This window comes from Corvus hawaiiensis, chromosome 2 (genome assembly GCF_020740725.1).
Source record: "Corvus hawaiiensis isolate bCorHaw1 chromosome 2, bCorHaw1.pri.cur, whole genome shotgun sequence".
NCBI classification, from domain to species: domain Eukaryota; kingdom Metazoa; phylum Chordata; class Aves; order Passeriformes; family Corvidae; genus Corvus; species Corvus hawaiiensis.
Window position 1 is genome coordinate 86,851,515 of NC_063214.1, and position 19,133 is coordinate 86,870,647.

The following is a 19,133-nucleotide window of genomic DNA, read 5'->3' on the forward strand; positions in this document are numbered from 1 at the left end:
GGCTGAAAAATCCCAATTCTCTTAGTCTTTCCTCATAGGAAAAGTGCTCCATTCCTCTGATCATCTTGGTATCCCTCCTCTGGACTTGTTCCAACAGGTCAATGTCCATCCTGTGCTGAGGACCCCAGAGCTGGATGCAGTGTTCCAGGTGGGGTCTCATAAGAGCAGAAGGGCAGTGTCACCTCCTTTGCCCTGGTGGCCATGCTGCTTTTGATGCATCGCAGGACACATTTGGCTTTCTGGGCTGTGAGTGCACATTGCTGGATCACGTCCAGTCTCTCATCCACTAGCACCCTCAAGTCCTTCTGTGCAGGGCTGCCCTTGATCTGTTCATCCCCCAGCCTCTGTTGATATCAGGGGTTTCCTTGACCCAGGCAGCACCTTGTACTTGGTCTTGTCCTCATGAGATTCCCATGGGCCCACTTCTTGAGCTTTTCCAGGTCCCTCTGGTTGGCATCACATCCTTCAGGCGTGTCAACCACTCCACTCATCTTGGTATCATCTGCAAATTTACTAAGGGTGCACTTGATCTCTTCATTAAAAAAGATATTAAATAAGACTTCATTGTAGAAGACCACTAGGTTGGTCAGGCACTTGGTGAAGCCATGTTGACTGTCTCAAATCACCTTCCCATTCACCATGTCCCTTAGCACAGCTTCTAGAAGGGATCTGTTCCATGATCTTTCCAGCCACAGAGGTGAGTCTGACAGGTTTTTAGTTCTCAGCATCTTCCTTGACCTATCTACTATTATCCTTTTTAAAGATGGGTTCAATGTTGCCCTTTTAAAAGTCATCTGGGACTTGACCTGATTGCCATGACTTTTCAAATATCATGGAGAGTGGCTTGGCAACTATATCAGCCAATTACCTTGGGTCTCTGGGGGTGTGACTCATTGGGTCTCATAGATTTATGTACATTCATGTTCCTCAGGTGGTCGTGAACCTGATCTTTACTTACAGTGGGAGGGACTTTGCTCCTCCAGTCTACATCCTGTTGTCCATCCAGTCAAGAGATATAGGAAAAGAGAGGTTGACATTGAAGACTCAGGCAAAAGTGTTGTTGAGTACCTCAGCCTCCTCCTCATCCATTGTTATCAGTTTTCCAACACTGTTTATGGGGATACGCCTCCTTTGGCCTTCCTTTCCTTGCTAATATGCCTATAGAAGCCCTTCTTTTTATTCTTTGCATCCGTTGCCACGTTCAGTTCCTTGCCCCATCCTTACATAATCTGATTTCATCTCTATGCTTTTCCAAGGTTACCTGTCCTTGTTCCCACTGCCTGTGCATTTGCTTCTCTCCCTTTTGTTTGACTTCCGTTTTGTTTAAAAATTAAATACTTGCGTATAAGAAATAAAAAGGATTTCTCAAACCACCAAGGCTTCCCCCTTCCTCTTTTGTCTCTATAGTTCAGTTTGTACACCTCATTACTTTATGTTATTTGGATATTTGGTAATTGTATTCCTGAGGCTGACCTCACAGCTGTTACTGGCTTGAAATGAATTTTGCTTTTCACTTTTTTACTTAAAATTCTCAGTTCTTCATTTCCCAACTCTTCCCAGCACTCAGCTATCTTTCACCAGCATAAATCTTAGTCCATATGGAGGTTCTTGGACCTTTATTATAATCAAGGAGCTAGAATTTGCCAGAAGACTTGGTTTCAAACCATTCTCCAGTCAGATATACTTTCACTCACAAAGGTCATGCAAAAGCTCTCTCTTTTCTTTGTAATCAGGTAGGTTTTTCTCCACATGAAGATAACATTTTGATAATCAGCACAGAAGTAACATCTGTAGGGACTGTGTTACTAATGCTGATGCAAGTATTAAGGCTACTGGTTCCACTGAGATTGTTAATGGAGACATGAATAGATAAATCCTGTATGTCCTGCTCAGCTGAATCAGACTGAAAAAGGAGTGACAGCATGAATATCATATTCACTTTGTGGAATGTGCTTTGCAGAAAAAGCAGCAAACCTCAAGCAAGTTCTTAAACAAAAATTGAAATCACAAAGACTGTCTACGCATGCATGGTCTGCTGATCAGCTAGATCACCATCTAACTCACAGGCTGCTGTGGTTTCTGCCGGAGCAGTTGCAGGAACCAGCCTGTAAAAGCAGTGGTTGCACCCCTATGACTCTCAGCACTGTCAGGATATGTGACACTTGCGGCTGGATTTGAATCTGCAGCAGGTGATCTGACTTGGCTTCTTGGTTTTTTTGCTACAGAAAGAGTTATGGAGCCATACTATTCTGCATCATGGGAAACTGGTCTGGTTGATATTTGTGTTGTCATTGCTGGATAAGTATTTGGGAAGCCAGAGAAACAAAACAGATCTTATGATATGTTATGCTTTTTTTCCTCTTTTTCTTTTTGTAGAGCTCTAACCTGTGGTCATTTTTCACACAGATTTATGATTATTTCTGAGAGGTTCTTCTTTTGAGAAGCTTCTTGTGCTTGAAGTAAAGACGTTGAAACAAGAGAAGTGGATGTAGTATACCAGAAGTTTTGAATATTCCATTTTATTGTGAAGCCCAAAGTAAATAATGTCTGCCAAGAGTGATCCATCCAGCAGTGACATCATTGTATCAGTGAATGCCAGCACTCAGCATGACATTTCTGTTTCTGAGGAAATATTTCTGAGATTTTAATATTAACATTTTCCAACTATGGAAGTCAAGAGAACACATTAGATATTATATGAATAGATTTCACTGCTTGCTTACAACTGATCTGGAAGCCAGCACTTTTTGATCTCATCCAGATGGTCTTCTCAATTTCTAAATTGCTGTGTCTGTGACACATTATGATGATTAGACATGTATTTTATACCTTTCATATTATAAAAATGAAATAAAATTATATGTAGAAGAATATTGAAGATGAATAAATTATTCTTTAGTCAAACAGATTATTCTTAAACTGGTGATAAGACTGTTCAGCTCTTTTGAAAAGGCTGACTTCCATTACAGACTCCATTCCAGCTATTGGAGGAGATCTGGGTTGGAGATTTGTGTTGCTGTGTTTTAAGTTTTTTTATCACTGTATGTTGGTGATTATTACAGATAGTTGTCTCATGAACATTTTCTTATGTGTATGTGTCCAAATCCAAGAAGAATTCATTGTGTTTCTTCACAATACATTAATTTCTTCCCTAAATTATGCATAGGGCCAATTTCCTGCTGCTGGTGTAAATCAGCGTTACCCCTCTAAAACTGAGCTGCTACAAGTCAGAACAATGAGTAAATAGCTGACTCTCAAAACTATACAATGAAGATTTTCACCGCTACTGTTTTGAGATACAGGAAAACTTGCTTCTAGAAAGCGTTTGGCTTTTCCCAATTCCCTCCAGTTTTGCTTCTATATGTAGAATCTTTGATTAAAAGGATGTACTATTGTGATATGATATAAAAAGGTCACACATATCTAAGTACTGTGTCACCATAGAAAGTTTAGGGATATCAGTAAGTTAATTGTCTGGGTCATTTTTCTAGGAGAAGAAGGTTTACAGAAAATAAACCTATTCTGATATGGGACCTCACTCATGGGAAAGCGCCAGTATTCAAGACTAGAAGAACACGAGACTCAAAAAGATGAGCTATTTAGTTGACAGATTTTGCTGCAAAAACCATGTCAAATTTTCCCTGCAAGCAGATCCATAGCTACTAATGATTTAAACCATGCTTGTCAAACATAAAAGGGATTTGTCCTGCTGTCTGTGTTAGCTTAATATTTTGATATTTTAGGACCTACTAAGAGGTGCAGACAGGAGGCAAATCACACATTATTATGAGACATTTTTAGAGGAAGAATTTTGATCAAATATATAGTTTTTTTTAATTTGTGAAGAACAACATAAAGCAGATTGAATTCAGAGAGATTTTCTCTTCTTGAATTGTTCTACAAAAAAGAGATAGATTGTCTTGCTTTCTTTATATCACATTTTCTCAAGGAAATTGCTTTTCAAATTGCACTGAAATCAGGGCATCTGTTTTGAAACAGACACGCTATAGCTAAATCTGTTGGTGAAACCCAGTCACACATCTGCCCCTTGAGAGGAAGCTGCAGTTTAAAGAATTTATTCTAATACTTTTGCTGAGCTTTCTTAGGCATCAAACTTCTACAGATTGATGAGAATTCTCTGTAATAATTCTTACTATGTCCTTAGAAAGGTCAGTGTATGCTATGAAGTATGACTGACAGTTTCATACTGTAACACATTTACAGTGAATTCTTTACTCTAAAGGAGGTAGAGTTTCCATGGAAGTGTTACTTTGCATGGATCACATAAATATATGTCATTGTTATTTGCCAAAAATTGATTCATGCTCTGCGTTCCAAACAACTGAGATGTTAATCAGAACACATAAAATTAGGAGTCTAAATTAATATGAACTGAAAGATATTAGTGATTTAAAGCACCTGAATCACCTGTCTACTTACCTCTTCTCTCCCTTTACTTTCTACTTCTAATTGAAAAGTATCAGAGGTCTGTTCAACACAGGATAATAGACAAATTTGATTCTCCTCTTGATGGCAGAAGACTTGTTCTGATGGCACTGCTCTTAGGAGTTTTAGGAAGAACTAAAGGGTGCCATGCTACTTTTGGAAGAAATTATTGCAATGCATCTCTGCCTTGTTGCTGCTCACTACACTTCCTTCCATTCCTTCAAAGTGGAACTCTCCTTCTCCATTAAATGTCATGACATCTATTGTACAGATAAAGAGTGTGAGCATGTGGCTGAGATTTCGTGCCTGAGACTTGATGCTGGGTGATGGCCCTGTTATATCACAGGGCACAAAGAGATCATAAGTCATGGTTATTACAAAGAAAGCCCTTAGCAACACAATTAGCACTAAATCTGCACTCTAAAGTGGTCCAGACTTTGCACATGGACAGCATTTTCTCCCAGCAGTCAGAATAGGCTATGTCCATATTAACAAGTAATTTTGGGAATACGAGAAGATCGGTACAATAAAGTGGCTGGTACTGAGTATCTATCTCATGTCAACCCTAAATGCCTCTGAAGGGATTTTTCCTCACTCTAGCTCTAGTCTAATTTTGTAGAGCAAATGTGCATTAATGCTTGGGGCATGGTAGGGTGATGCTGTAGCCCATCTCCTTATTTAGTTAAGGAAGAGATGACTACATTTACAATGGAAAATAATCCTACTGGTATGAACACTGTTTTCTTAGGAGTTACAGTTAAAAACCTTGACCTGGAACTTTGCATGGGACTAATTCACTGTAATTTGCCATGTGTGTGTACGTACACCTGGAAACTATTGTTATCTCCCTCAAATGAGATTTTAGTTTGCATGGGCAGTTCTAGACAGCTGTTGAAAGAAACATTGGATGAAACCACTGGAAACTTTAATCATATGGATATAAACTCCAAAGGCCAAAACTGAAAGTAATCACTTAGTTTTAATGAATCTGAAAATCAAAACCAGCATGTCACAACACAGCACCTGATGGAAGAATCAACTTCATTCTTTCTGTCCTGGAAGAAAGGGGACAAGAAGAAAGGAGACAAGAAGGGAACACTAAATTCTTTCTATCTAACTGCATATTTCCATAATCAGAACCACACTATGATTCTGATTGTTTTGATTAATCTCCCAAGCACTTTCTTTTGCACTGCAGTTGTTCCACACCCTCATATGCATTTCTACAAAAGATGAGTTCTGGTGATACATAACAAGTACAGCACGCCTTCTCCTTTCCCTACTATATGCTTTCTTTGGAGGTGATCAAGTTAGATATTCTCAGGCTAGAATACTTGTTGCTTATTACATGAGTTCATAAATTTCCAAGAAGTCAGTATTAATCCATATTATAAACTACAATTTATTTTCTTTTTAATTTAATGACAAATACAACTACTGCAGTATTTCTTGGGGAAAAATATCTAGTCCTATGCTGTTTTCTCATCATGTGGACCTTCCAAGGAAGGGTAAAACCCTTCTTATTATTTCCTTTTACAGCCTCCAGTACTTTTTTTTTTCAGATTCCAACACCACAAAAATCCTGCCTTGAGAGGTAATGTGGGTTCCCTGTTGTCCACCAATGCTGCCAGGCCCTCACCTCCAGCAGGTCTCTGTGCTCTGACTAACTGCTGTGGTAGGACAGGATTGAAACCGGAGTTGGCAGCTCCTACTGCCAAGGCACCTCCCAGCATGGAGATATGGAACCACACCAGCCTCTACCTGGCTGCAATGGGAAAATTACATGTAACATTTTTCATCCTGCGCTCTGGGCTTTAGTCAATACCAAATAAAACCAGCTATCCCTTGTATACCTTTTCTTGTTACTTGACACCTAAATGTTAAAGAAAAATACCTTTTGACCTTACTTTTTGTGTTTTTCTAGTGAAGAGACAGACTAATAACTAGAACATGTATGCCAGACAGAAACTCGCAGAAAGTGCAGTAGGAGATGTCCCTCAAGACATGGGTGACCTGCTTTCAGCTGTTTTTCTGCAAAAGGATTTCAAATTATCTGTCAAGTCACAAGCTATGCTGAGGTAGTGTTTTATCTGCTGTTGAACTCACTTTACTTTGCATGAAAAAAATCTGTTTTCATTAAACGGCAGAGAGGTATGATTCTTTATTCCCACAGCAGACTATAGCCTAATTTCTCATTGTTTAGTGGCAGGAAGTACTCTTATGGTGAGCTGCTGCTTAATAAGGGTGAAAATGGGCCTCTATTCCAAACAAAGTTTGAATTGCTCCTTTGTACCTGTCCTCAGCATCTTCTCTTGCACACTGTCTAGGGCCAGCATACTCATTTCCAGGGTCTGTGAATACAAGCTCTGCTCTGCCGCTGCTGGCATTGGACTTGAGAGGGCAAAAAGTTCAACCAAATATTAGTTAGTGGACTGCTGAGATGAGATTTAGGTCACCCTGATTTTAAGTGTCTGCAATAAGACCCTGGTGACTAACAGCAACTAAAGCAAATAGAGTACAGCCAGCAATGTGAGCAAGTCCTCTCATCCGGTGCAGGTGCCTACTTAAGGTGAATTAAATAGCTCTCAGCTCTACTGACTACACCAGTGACTCTAGTGAGAGCTTTGTCACAGAGTTTATGTGTAGATACCCACATTATTAATACCTGCAATAAAATGAGTTTAATCCTCCCCTAAAGCTGCTTTTTCATCCCAAACTCAGACACATCATTAATCTTTTCAAAATCATCTATTTTGTGTGTTTTAGGAAGGAATATGGATTATGAGTTATACTAGGAAAAAGAAGAGATGGATATATATTTCCTCACAGATTTTCTGAAATACATGCCAAGATGATTTTGTTTACTGTTGTTTTGGTTTCTTGTCCTTGTGTATGTGTGTGTGTACACATGTATATACATGAACACACAGACATATGTATAGATTGTGTACTTGTGGTAAACAAAATTTTCCTAAGTCTCTCAATTCTACTATACTTCCTTAAACTGGACAATAATGCTCACTTGCTTACTGCATATGCATGTGGGAAGGCTATTTACTAATTTTTACAAAATGCCTTGAAGTGCTAAGGATCATTACCTTATAGGTGATAAGAAATTTTAACTCAGTTCACTTTTCATGGTATTTTCTTTTGCATATGGATGGATATTGCTTGATTGTGTGCAGTAGGCTTAATCTCCAAGGAAAAAATCCAGTAAGTACCTTGCTACCAGAATCACCCTAAATCCAAACACGGGGTATAAGGTGAAGTGAGTTGCCATGTTCCTTATGCCTGCATCTGAGATGGTATATAAAATTTATGGATTTTTATAATTGATTCTGTTTTTAAGTAGCTTACCTTAGGCAACTTATTTACTATCAAGATTTCCAGTGAAGCCCTAATGTAGAGGTGATGGCAGTTTAATTTCTGATATTTGGACAAAGGTGTCAAATGATCTAAGTATTGAAATTCCTTTTTACCAATTTACTGGGAATAACAAGACTCAAGAGGAAACAAGCAACGATTAGTTCTTCACAGGTGAACAACTGATTCTTGAATTTCTTCATTATCTTTTCTTAAACACTTTCTGACATCTGCTGGACAATTTTGAATGCTGTGCATCAGATTGTTGATTCATCTGGCATAAGAATGCAGGCAGACAAAGGTGAGTATGCTAAAAACTGGACCTGCCTTTCTCTTTTTTTCTGAATATTGCATGATATGCAACCTCTTTACTCTGAGTATTGTGTGACATGAAGTAACAGAAATCTCCACAAAATAATTGTGTAAGAAATAACCAGAAAAAAATTTCTTGTAGCAATTTTGGTTTGTAAAGCTGATGACTGGCAGGCTGCATCATAACTGTGCATTACTAGATCTGAGCTCAAATCCTAGCACCTCCAACAAATCTTTCTGATGCGGAATACCTTCAGGCTCTCAGAACTAAATCCATGACATTTGGACTTATGAAAACAATTGAAATTAGTTTCTCTATACTATACCTGTACAGATGAAACTTGATAGTCCTCCATAGATGACATCATCATTGTCTGGTAATATAAAGGGACACCTCGTTTGAACCTCCAAACAGTATTGCTTGCAAGGAATTCTGTTGCTGCAGTGAAACTGTGTGACTTCAAAATACTGGGAACAGAGCCAGGCTTTGTAGACAGTCTGGAAAAAAGAGAAGAACCAAAAATATAGATGGATGACAATAGCACTGTCATTATTAGAAGAACATACTGTACTGCACACCTACATTAATGCTGCTTTTGGACGAAAATTTTGAGAGAATATCACCTGGGTAAAATATGCTCATAACTTTTGACTGTCCTCCCACTTCAGAAATGAAATCTCCAGCCAAGTCATTTAAAAGCAACAGTTAGTCAGGACCAGGCTTATGCTATTATATTATCTCAGTTTGTAAACAGGTATGTCTCTTAGATTTGACTTTTTATTAGATGCATGCAGGCATGGAACACACCCCTGTCCCTGCATTTTATTATATGCTAAGTGAGATCCTAATCTCGTTAGGAGCTGGACAAGGACAAATTTATGAAAGTGCATGCAAGAAAGAGTTGAAAACTGGGCTCGTGCCATGTCTCTCTTTATATCATCTAGAGCTAAGCTATCAGGTTGCAATAGATGGTGCTGCTTCCCTTCAAATAAAACCTTATCCAGTCCACAGCATTAAAACATGCATTAGGGTTCCTGAACACCAACAGCTGCAGACTAGGGGATAAATCTGCCACAGTGAGAACCAATGTCTACATTTGGATGCTAAAAGGAACACTTTAAAGATGGTCTCATCTGATGCTGCATAGCGATGGCTGCAGGACCTGTGATTATTGCAATTATTGTTACCATTTAAACAGAAAAGTAAAATAAACATGCTGATTTTAATTTTTACTACCTTTTGTCTTCCAAACAATGATGCTTTTCATTATAATTAAACTCTTTTGGACACGGAAAAAATTAATGTAAAATTAGATAGGACACCAAGCTACAAAGGTGATTAAAAACCCGTGTGACTGAGTACAGAGAGGTTTGTTTGTTGCCCATTTTATTTTCCACTTAACTGTTTTGGAGTACATTATTTACTGTATAGATACTTGCTATCTTGCTTGTTACATAGCATTCCTTTTTTGTATTTTTTAATTATCTGAAAATCCTAGTAACAACCTTTCATTAATCACAGACTGAAAACCAATATAGTCAGCTTATCATTTCCATTCTTTCTAGGACTGATTTAATAAAAAAGAAAACTGACACCTGAAATGACCAATCTAGATGAGAGTTTGGTTTTATTTCAGTATGTTCCATCTCATTGGTTATAATTTTATGAATGTCAATAACAGCATAAATTGTATAACTAATTTCAATGTAGTAACCCCAGAATCACAAATCTTTTATTTTAGATGGTTTGCAACAGTAGCAGGTATGGGTAAGGTTGCTAGGTGATAAAATGAAGCCTTTATTACTAATCTATGGTTTGTGATTATATCTTTTCATAGCATTTTTTGCTACTGCATTCTGTAGAACATGTTTTTTTTTTCATTACAAATTCAATTTTAATTGCTTACTAAAGTTTCATATCCACAGTAAATGAATAATGAGAAGGAAGACCAGGAGATGTATGCACCTTTTGCTCTTAAACAAACTTTTAAACAGAAAGTTGTTTTCCCACTCTTGATTACATCACCCACCACAGTTTTGATACCTCAATTGCTTTACTGACATTTGCAACAATGAATCACAGAATCACAGAATATGCTGAGTTGGAAAAGAGCCACCAGGATCACTGAGTTTAACTCTTAGCCCTGCTCAGGACCATCCCCAAAAGTCACACCACGTGCATTGTCCACACACTTCCTGAACTCTGTCAGGCTGGTGCTGTGGCCACTTCCCTGGGAAGCCTGTTCCAGTGCCCAACCACGCTCTGGGCGAAGAACATTTTCATATCTAAATCTCTCCTGATACAGCTTCATGCCATTCTCATGGGTCCTGTCACCTCAGAGAAGAGATCAGTGCCTGCCCCTCCTCTTCCCCTCTCAAGGAAGTTGTAACTGCAATGAGGTGTCCCCTCAGTTGCCGCCAGGCTGAACATACCAAGTGACCTCAGCCACACCTCAAGGCCTGTCACCATCTTTGTTGCCCTCCTTTGGAGCTTTATATCCTATGTTGTGGCACCCAAAACTGCACACAGGATTCAAGGTTAGGTGAAATAAAGCAAGAGTTTTTCTATTTTTAATTAGTGATCATAGTCAGCTGTTTGGAAACAGGAATGCTGGGTCAGGTAATAGTTATATATTCACAGATGGTCTTTCCTGATCACTAACACCTTAAACCTGTTTAGTATGAACCCACATGTTCTCTTCATAAAATAGATCTAATAGGAGTAAGTTGGTTAATGACTCATATTTGAAAGTGTACATCAGTTTTTAGGAAGGATATTGAACAGTGCACCATACATGGTAACAAGAAAATGAGCAAACCCGTGTGTCTACTTAAGCAAGACAGAAAATTTTTATTCAGAAGCAGAAGTAAATAACGCAATTGTGGGCTTCTGTGAAGATTTTTGTGTATCCAATCTCAGTTCATACAAATCATCTTCCTCCTCTGATTCACAAATCCTCAGCTTTGTCCCAAAATTACATTTGAATTCTTGTCCGTATTTCTAAAGAATGCATGAATATACCTGTTCCTGAGATCTGTTTCTCAGATGAATGCCTCCCACTCTGTATCCTTTCCTATTTTCTTTTCCCTGCAGCTGATTTCAAACTTGCATATAGTCTATATTGATATTTTTAATATTCTGGTTCCCTTTTGCTCTGTTTTACCCAGCGAGGCTACACAGAGTACTAGACAAGGCTCATCCATGTATCTGTCAGTACACTGCCTTCACAGCTTTCACCTGTGCTAATTCTTACATTTCCAGACAGTGCTCAGCCATTGTCTGGAAATAGTATGCCAAGAACTGTACCCAGTAAGCAGTTTTGTCTTTTTCTGGAGAAAAAGGAAAATTATGTATGTGTTTGCAGTTTAGCTGTAGTGGGTTACCTGGTAGACCAGAACGTAGTCCCTCTCTTCTCTTACCACATCAGACATGATTTAAATGCCTACTTTCCTAACAAACACCCCAAATAATCTCTCCTACCCTTCCTGCACTTTATAAGCACAAAAGGTTTTACACAGCCATCTTACTTTCATGCTTAAATATGTGCTACCCAGGAGGGAGTATAGAAGTGGAAGAATCTATCTCATATTTGTTCATGCAACTCTGCCGACTAGCATTTGCATAGTTCCACGGCTGACCCAGCTGAGTAAGAAGATCCAGAGCAGTCCAAAGTCTTTTCTCTGTTTCAGGGACAATGAGTAGTGGCTTTTTAGCTTTAGTAGAAGTCCATTATCTGGAACTGAAATTTCTTGAATTTTCTTGAATTTTTTCTAATAGTAAAGCAGATACTATGCCCTTTGATCGGCCAGTATTCCTTCTTTTACACAGGGAAATACAGATTTTCTTGGTTGGGAATTTTTCTCTACCTCCTAGCAAGTCCAAAATTTTCAGAGTTTTAAAACATGCGTTATGTAACAAGACCTGAAACTATCAGTGAAATACACATTGGCCTGTATATTGAGTGTGGTGTTCACTTTACAAACTATGCTTCGATATGAGGCTTTTTTCCTTCTTAAAGAACATGAATAGCTAAACTCAAATATTTATAAATACAATAACTGTTTCTCTTATAAAATATTTCATATGGAAAACTTTTAAGTATTAGTTTAATTCTATTAGTGCTTTCCTATGTAATTTTCAATGTGTCAATGGAAAAGATGGAAGGTGGATGTGAGGACACCATGTGTTAAATGGCCAGAGGGAGGAAAAATCCTCTATCTTTTCCATTAAGTCTTCTAGAGCAGAATCTTTGCTCTTTCAAAACATGCACTTTCTCAAGAAACAAGTCAATAAAACAAATGCCTGGGATTGTATTTCAAGGAAAGGAAAGAGGGACTGTGGCAGCAGTGGATGAAGCTTTCACTGTATTATATTCTCATTTAAAGGAAACAAAGCTAAAAATCACTCCTAACATAAATTGAACTAAACTGAGTTATAAGATGGGAAAGCTACATACATTATAGAGAAAATGTAAGAATAAACAATTATCAATAGTCTTTGAAAAAAAAAGAGGCAATCTAGTGATTTAAAAAAAATAATTCAGAACTTCAGAAGACAAAATCATTTTCATTAACAGATACTTTAGTCATTGAAGTCAAGATACCAAAACCAAACAAAACTAACATGATGAAGATTTGTGATTTCTTACAATTATAAATTATTCTACGTATTATAACCTTTGATATATGTTGCATATATATAATGTAGAAAAAAATAGAATGGTCTTGTGTTTTCAGCTGGCTTGGGACATGATTGAAACCTTTGAAATATCATAGTACTAACAGGAATCTGGCAAACTGAACTCAAAGAACAGAAAAAAACCCATGCTTTTCTGTTGGTTTTATTTTTAATCTTTCTTAACAAGGGAAAGAACTAAGATAAACTGGATTATTGATGCATCATGGCAACCACATAGACTAAATACCTCAATATATCTAAACATCTCATCTCTTTACCATTAACATAATTTTAGACAATACATTTGAAAGAGATACAGTCCTGTCTATTAGATGAGACACAGTGATGGCAAGATAGTATCACATAAGAATAAAGTCATCTTTCATATACAGAAGCATAGCTATAAAATCTCAGAAGGATTTAGTGGCAATTTTGCTCACCTAGATAAATTAAATCTACTTTACTTTGTACCTGTAGGAAAAAATTAAGATTAAACTTTTGAAAAAGAGCACGAGCTAATGCTGGCTTTATATATCTATATTTATGAATATAAATATGTGTGAGTGCCTATCTAGAGTGATCATAATAAAAGTCTTCTTAATTTTAAATTATTAACAATATTGTGATAAAAACTTATTATCAATTGGGCAGATTAATTTATTATTTGGGATTAATTTCATTTCTACAGTATAAGCTTCAAGCAGAAAAAATATTCTATGACTTCAGTGACCAATAACCCAACAGAAATAACCAGCTTCAGCAATTCAAAGAATGAAAGCTTCACAAACTAGACATTAAACTGCATCTACTTGTCAAATGATTAGAGGTAATAAAAGGATTCAGAGTTAAAAGGAAGAAAGCAAGGCGGGGGAGATATGGAGAATTCTGAGAAACTAAAAGGACACATTTTGTGCTTTTTCTCTCAGGACATTCGGAAGAACACTTATTTTTGTCTTTGTGTGGAGACTGGCAGTCTTGGTATTGTCACTTTTTTGGATATTCTGTATCTCATATCACACATGAGGTTAGACAGTGTCTGAGTTATTCTTTCCAGTCTTGAAAGGCAACCAGACAGAGTTCTTAGTTAATACTGTTACATTAATCACCTAGAGAGGGGCCAGGAGCTGCTGCCCCCAGTGTGGACAGTATGGCTGCGTAGAACAGTTCATTGGCTGACCACAGCCTGGGTCATTACACTAGCAGACTTCCAACTGGCTGTGCAACTGCACAAAACTAATTTTAACAAGATGACCTCTAAGGTCCCCTCCAACCCAGGCCATTCTGTGATTCTATACTTCTATGATTGTATGATTGTATGATTGTATGATTGTATGATTGTATGATTGTATGATTCTGTGCTTCTATGATTCTATGATTCTCTTTGCTAAGACTGCAAAACCAACTAGAAGATAAAGTTGTATTTACCATGCATATATGCCCACAGTTTCCCTCCCTCCCCATCTCATTCTCACTCAGTCATACACACACAATACACATGATTCCGGATAACCTGAGTTGTGTTAGAACAGATTGAGTACGTAGCCTTAATCATCTGAGTCACACTGCATGAGAGGTATCAGTAGAACAGAATGGAAAAGCTCAATCAGTTTCATTCTCTACAGCTGTCAATTCTTCCTGGTTTTCAAGAGATGAATTCAGCTCATTTTTGCCCCTTCCCCTGTGGACTGTCATTTCCAGGAAGTACTTTAACCATTTTCCATAGAAAATATTTTTTTCCTCACTGAGGGAAACTTTGATGTTATTGGCTGGGTTGTCACAATAATTACACAAAAGGGAACTTAAAAATCATTGACAGCTTTTACTGTGTAGATGTGGAGAATGGTGGGAGGGAAAGAGAGTAGGAAGAGAGAAGTCACAACAGAAATTCTCTCTCTCAAAATGGTAATTTTTCTGAATCAAAATAAATTTTAACTGCTTTTAACTGATGCTTTGCAAGCATATCCATTCCTCACTGTGAAAATGAAGTCTTCAAAGAGAGCACAACTGAATAATTTCACCTACCAGTTGGAAAGGAAGAGGCCCCTTATGAACTTGAGAGGTGTTTCGATCACTCACATTTTCAATGACATCAGGAAATTGTACCTTATTGGAATAAACAAATTGCCTTCAGAAAGTGTGATATGATTCCAGTCCAACTTGTCCCAAAGTTTGTGAGTATTTTGAGAAAAATTCTGCAGTTGTTATGTATACTCAGGAGTACGTCAGGTTGTGACCGACTAATTAATTAATTTTTCCAAGAATATTCATGGAATAACCTCTTAAGCAAGCTGAGCTTTTTCAGGAGAACTGGCTGGAGAAACTGCATTCATATAGAAATGAATAGTGATGTGGCCTTCAGATTTTGATACATTCTACCTTAGTGGTGCCCAGTACATGTTTACTCATTGACAGCGAACAAGCTGTCTATGGACAGTGAGATCTGTTCCCTGTCAGCCTCACTTATAGCACATGATTTTCTGTAACCCTAAAGATGCTGGTACAGAAGGTACTTCTTATATGCAAAGGATGATGTCTATTTCACGTCTAATCTTTGCCTGACTCATAGAGTTATGGATGTTTGAACTATTTAAAGTCATGATGTGTGCATTTAAAGTTAGGCCATATGTTCAAATTCCATGGTTTACTTTTTTGTTGTTGCTGTTGTCTGGGTGAATCTGTGGTATTCTGTGACATTACCACAGCCAATAATGTTGTGTCTTGTAGGGTTCTCATTTCAACATTTTATGAAATATTTTTAAAGTATCTGCTTCAGCCTAATTTCCTTACTTCATTTTATCTTTTTTGTTGTTGTTTTTTTCAGTATTCCACAATCTCAAAGTGTAGGCATTAATAACAGTAGTAATACTTATGAGCCGAGATGTTGTCAATAACAGAGTTGGAGAAAAGCTACTGGCAAAGGCTGAAAAACTTTTTAAACCATTACTTCCACAAATAAAGATACTCACTCATTCACTTAGAACTGTGCCCGAACACTGACCAGGCAAAAGATGAATATATTAAACACTATATATAGGAAATAAGAGGATGAGATTGCAATGAAGGATTTTATGTAGCAACGAGGAACCTCAGAAGAGCACACCTATTTCTCTCAGTGATAAAACTTTTGCTGTGAAACTCACTTCAAATATTATGAGTGTTTTACAGCAGCAAAGAAATGCTACATCTGTGAAGCGCAACCTCTAAAAGGCTTTTTATATTTGGATCACCAGGGTATTTTGTGTTGGTTTGAGTGACAGTTCGTCTTCCTTAGGAAATACTTGGGTCAGTCTCAGTGTCTGCTTTGTGCATCAGGACCTGAGATATCATGTTGTACAAGCAGAGATGTCTATTAGATAGCTTACAAGTGTATTTTATATAGACTACATAACCAAAATATAAATGGCTAACTGGTAGAAAACCTGATTAAATCTGACAAGGATAGTGTTACAAATGTGGACTCCCCAAGGAACTTTGTCATTTTTGAGCGTTAAGGGCAGTCTGAGTTCAGGAAAACTGCATTTTGCATGTGTACTATGGAATAAAAATCAGCTTTTACAGAGACTCTTCTGCCCATGAGGGTTGCAGGACTGCTGTTGGTATTTCTCTTTTGCTGGGCTTTGTTCCCAGTCCCGTTCTGAGACTTTGGGCAACCTCACGATAGGGCTGGCAAAACACACAAATAATGCAGCAACAGTGACCAGATAGGAGGGAAAAATACTCTCCACAAGGTATCTTTGCCAAAGAATATCAGTGGTACCATCAGTGACTAAATGTTCTTCACTACATGCAGTAGGAAACGTATAACAAATGGGTTTCAAATATCTGGGTTGCTGAAAATAAAATATTTTGTAGGAACAGTCTCTAAAAGGAGATTTTTTTCCCCCTTATGCTATAATTTTCATTTTGTTTCATCACTATCAAAATCAAATAATTTTGACTGGGGAATTATTTTTCATTAGGTTTCAAATATTTCTTTCCAAATAAACTATTGTCATTCTGTTTCCGCACCCAAACATTCCTCATAAACCATTCATTTAAATACATGTCACATTATTGTATTTTATTTATTGATATTGATTCATAGCTGTTATGTTTTTTGGAGAAGTTGTTTTGTATATGCACTCCCACCTCCACCACTTTTTTCTGGGAAATTTTGATTCTGATTTTTTTTAATAAATCTGATGCAGAATGAATAAAAAATATCAATCTGAACTTCCTGTAAAACAGACATTATATTTTCCAGTTATTTCATTCTGTGTACAATTTTAAAATTCCTTGTGTTACAAGACTGTACCAGGAAATGAGAATGTCTGTTTCCTATTATGGATACTTATGCCTGAAATTTACAGTAATTTGGGAACAAACACATCTGTTTTGTGGTTATTTTAACCTTTGATTTTGTTTCTATTTTATTATAATGAATATTTTCTGTATCTGCATGGATGGAATATCATAAGATAAATATTTAAATATTTATTCAGAAGATCTTGATGCCACAGAATGCAAACTATTGTGTTAAGAGGCAAAAGCTTTTAGCGTTTCCTAAATTAAATAGACAAACTTGTTTCTTTCCCTATTTTACCCATTGTATAAATAAATTCATTTGAAAGACACACATGCTATTTTATTTGAAGATAGAGGAAAGGTAAACCAAGGTTGAAATTTATTTGCCAGAATATTGTTGATCTCAGCTTCAGTTCATATGCTATGAAACAAGATTTCTTTTAACCAAATACAGATGTGGAATACCAAGCTGCTCTGCTCACATCTTTGTTGTTTATATTGGAAACGATGAACTGAAAGATGCAAATATGCCAGCTCCTAATAGAAATATGTCTCTTTGATTATGGAAACATTACTGCAGAGGAGATGGTATCAATGTCTCACTTTGATACTTGAGAAAGTATATACATATATAGGAAAGATCTATAAGGTTTCTGTCTGCCAAAATAAATCAAGTTTCTGCAAAGCAAAAATGTGCAAAAAACCCATCCACCAGTCTTGTCATTCTAGTGATTAGCCATCCAATCAACTGAGGTCATCATCATGATAAACCTCACTGTTGTTTCATAATACCCTAAAACCTGAACTCATCCTCTGTATCAGAATTCAGTTTTAGCTGTTTCTTAATATAGCAAGGAAACTTTCTTTTGAAGATCATAAACATCCCTTTGGGTGAGCTTAAAGAAAATTGAAGATTAAATAACTCATTATGGAAATAAGTAGTCTTTTAAAAAAAAGGAGGCACTAGTCTTTGATTTTGTGAGCTTAATAGTATTCCATCTAATCAGATACTATATTAAAATGTTCAAATTATAAAAGAAAAAAGCAAATTAATAATGTTTTAAGTGTCTGATCAGCTCTCCTGCAAAGTTTAAGGTCCACTAGCTTCAAGTCAACTCACAATGGTCAGGAGCCTCTTTTAAAGTTTTACAGCCTTCTAAAATTACATCTGAATTCATGAGCCAAGCGATGTGTTAAGGCTGGAAAGTAATTTTGTTCAACTCTGCTTTGCCTCATTTCTGAAGTAGTGGTGTTGCCTTTCCCTGGTCTTAAAATTAAGCACCAAATACGGTTTAAGGAAAAAGGGGTTTTTACCTTGGTATTTAAGGATCCTTAAGGTGCACCACTTCATCCAGGTGGAGTGCACAGAAGTGCACCCCGAAATGCACACGAAATGCGCACACGTGACAGATTGCATATACAATTTATAGACCTTTCAAAGTAGCATATCTATCAAAGATTCCCCAATGAGAAGCTTAAATGAATAGCATGATATCCCCCCATCCCAAGGAATTCCCCCCTGGATGGGTCTATCTCAGTTTACAGGATGTGCTCTAGAGAGGACCTTGGTTTCTCAGGATAGCATAGGGCTTTCTGGCCCCAACTGTGAGGCCTCCAGGATGTTTGGTCTCCTGGCTTAATGGAATATTAGGACTATGCTAAGTTATCAGGCTTAAGGAATTACAAATATGTATGCTAAAAGCACTGAGGATATATAAAAGGTATATAAAAGAAAAGGCAAAAAATCATCATGGCATCAATGGTAGTCTGTGTAAATCAGCTCACCATGACAGTATTCAGAAGATTGATACCACTGATTACCAGTGTATGCAGGAGACAAGGAGAGTCCCTGTCTTTATATCCTCTGCTTTCTCAGATTAAGGACCTAATTTTTACTGCCCGCTAAACTCCAGCATCTCTCAGAAAAGAGACTCCCTTAGAGGTTCTGGGGGATTCCAATCAACTTGCAACTGCCACTGCAGATTCCTGGCAGATGAGGGGACTTGACATAAGCTGATATAAACATACACAGAGAAGAAGTATCCTATGC

At 37.3% G+C, this 19,133-nt stretch overlaps 1 protein-coding gene across 1 annotated transcript in view; it reads right to left on the reverse strand.

The window, feature by feature from the left end:
- NALF1 (NALCN channel auxiliary factor 1) overlaps positions 1-19,133 on the reverse strand; it is a 454,878-nt gene that overhangs the window by 10,522 nt on the left and 425,223 nt on the right. Inside the window, exon 2 of the mRNA XM_048295943.1 lies at positions 8,448-8,619. Coding sequence (XP_048151900.1) covers positions 8,448-8,619 — 172 coding nt within the window. The remainder of the gene's footprint in view (positions 1-8,447; positions 8,620-19,133) is intronic.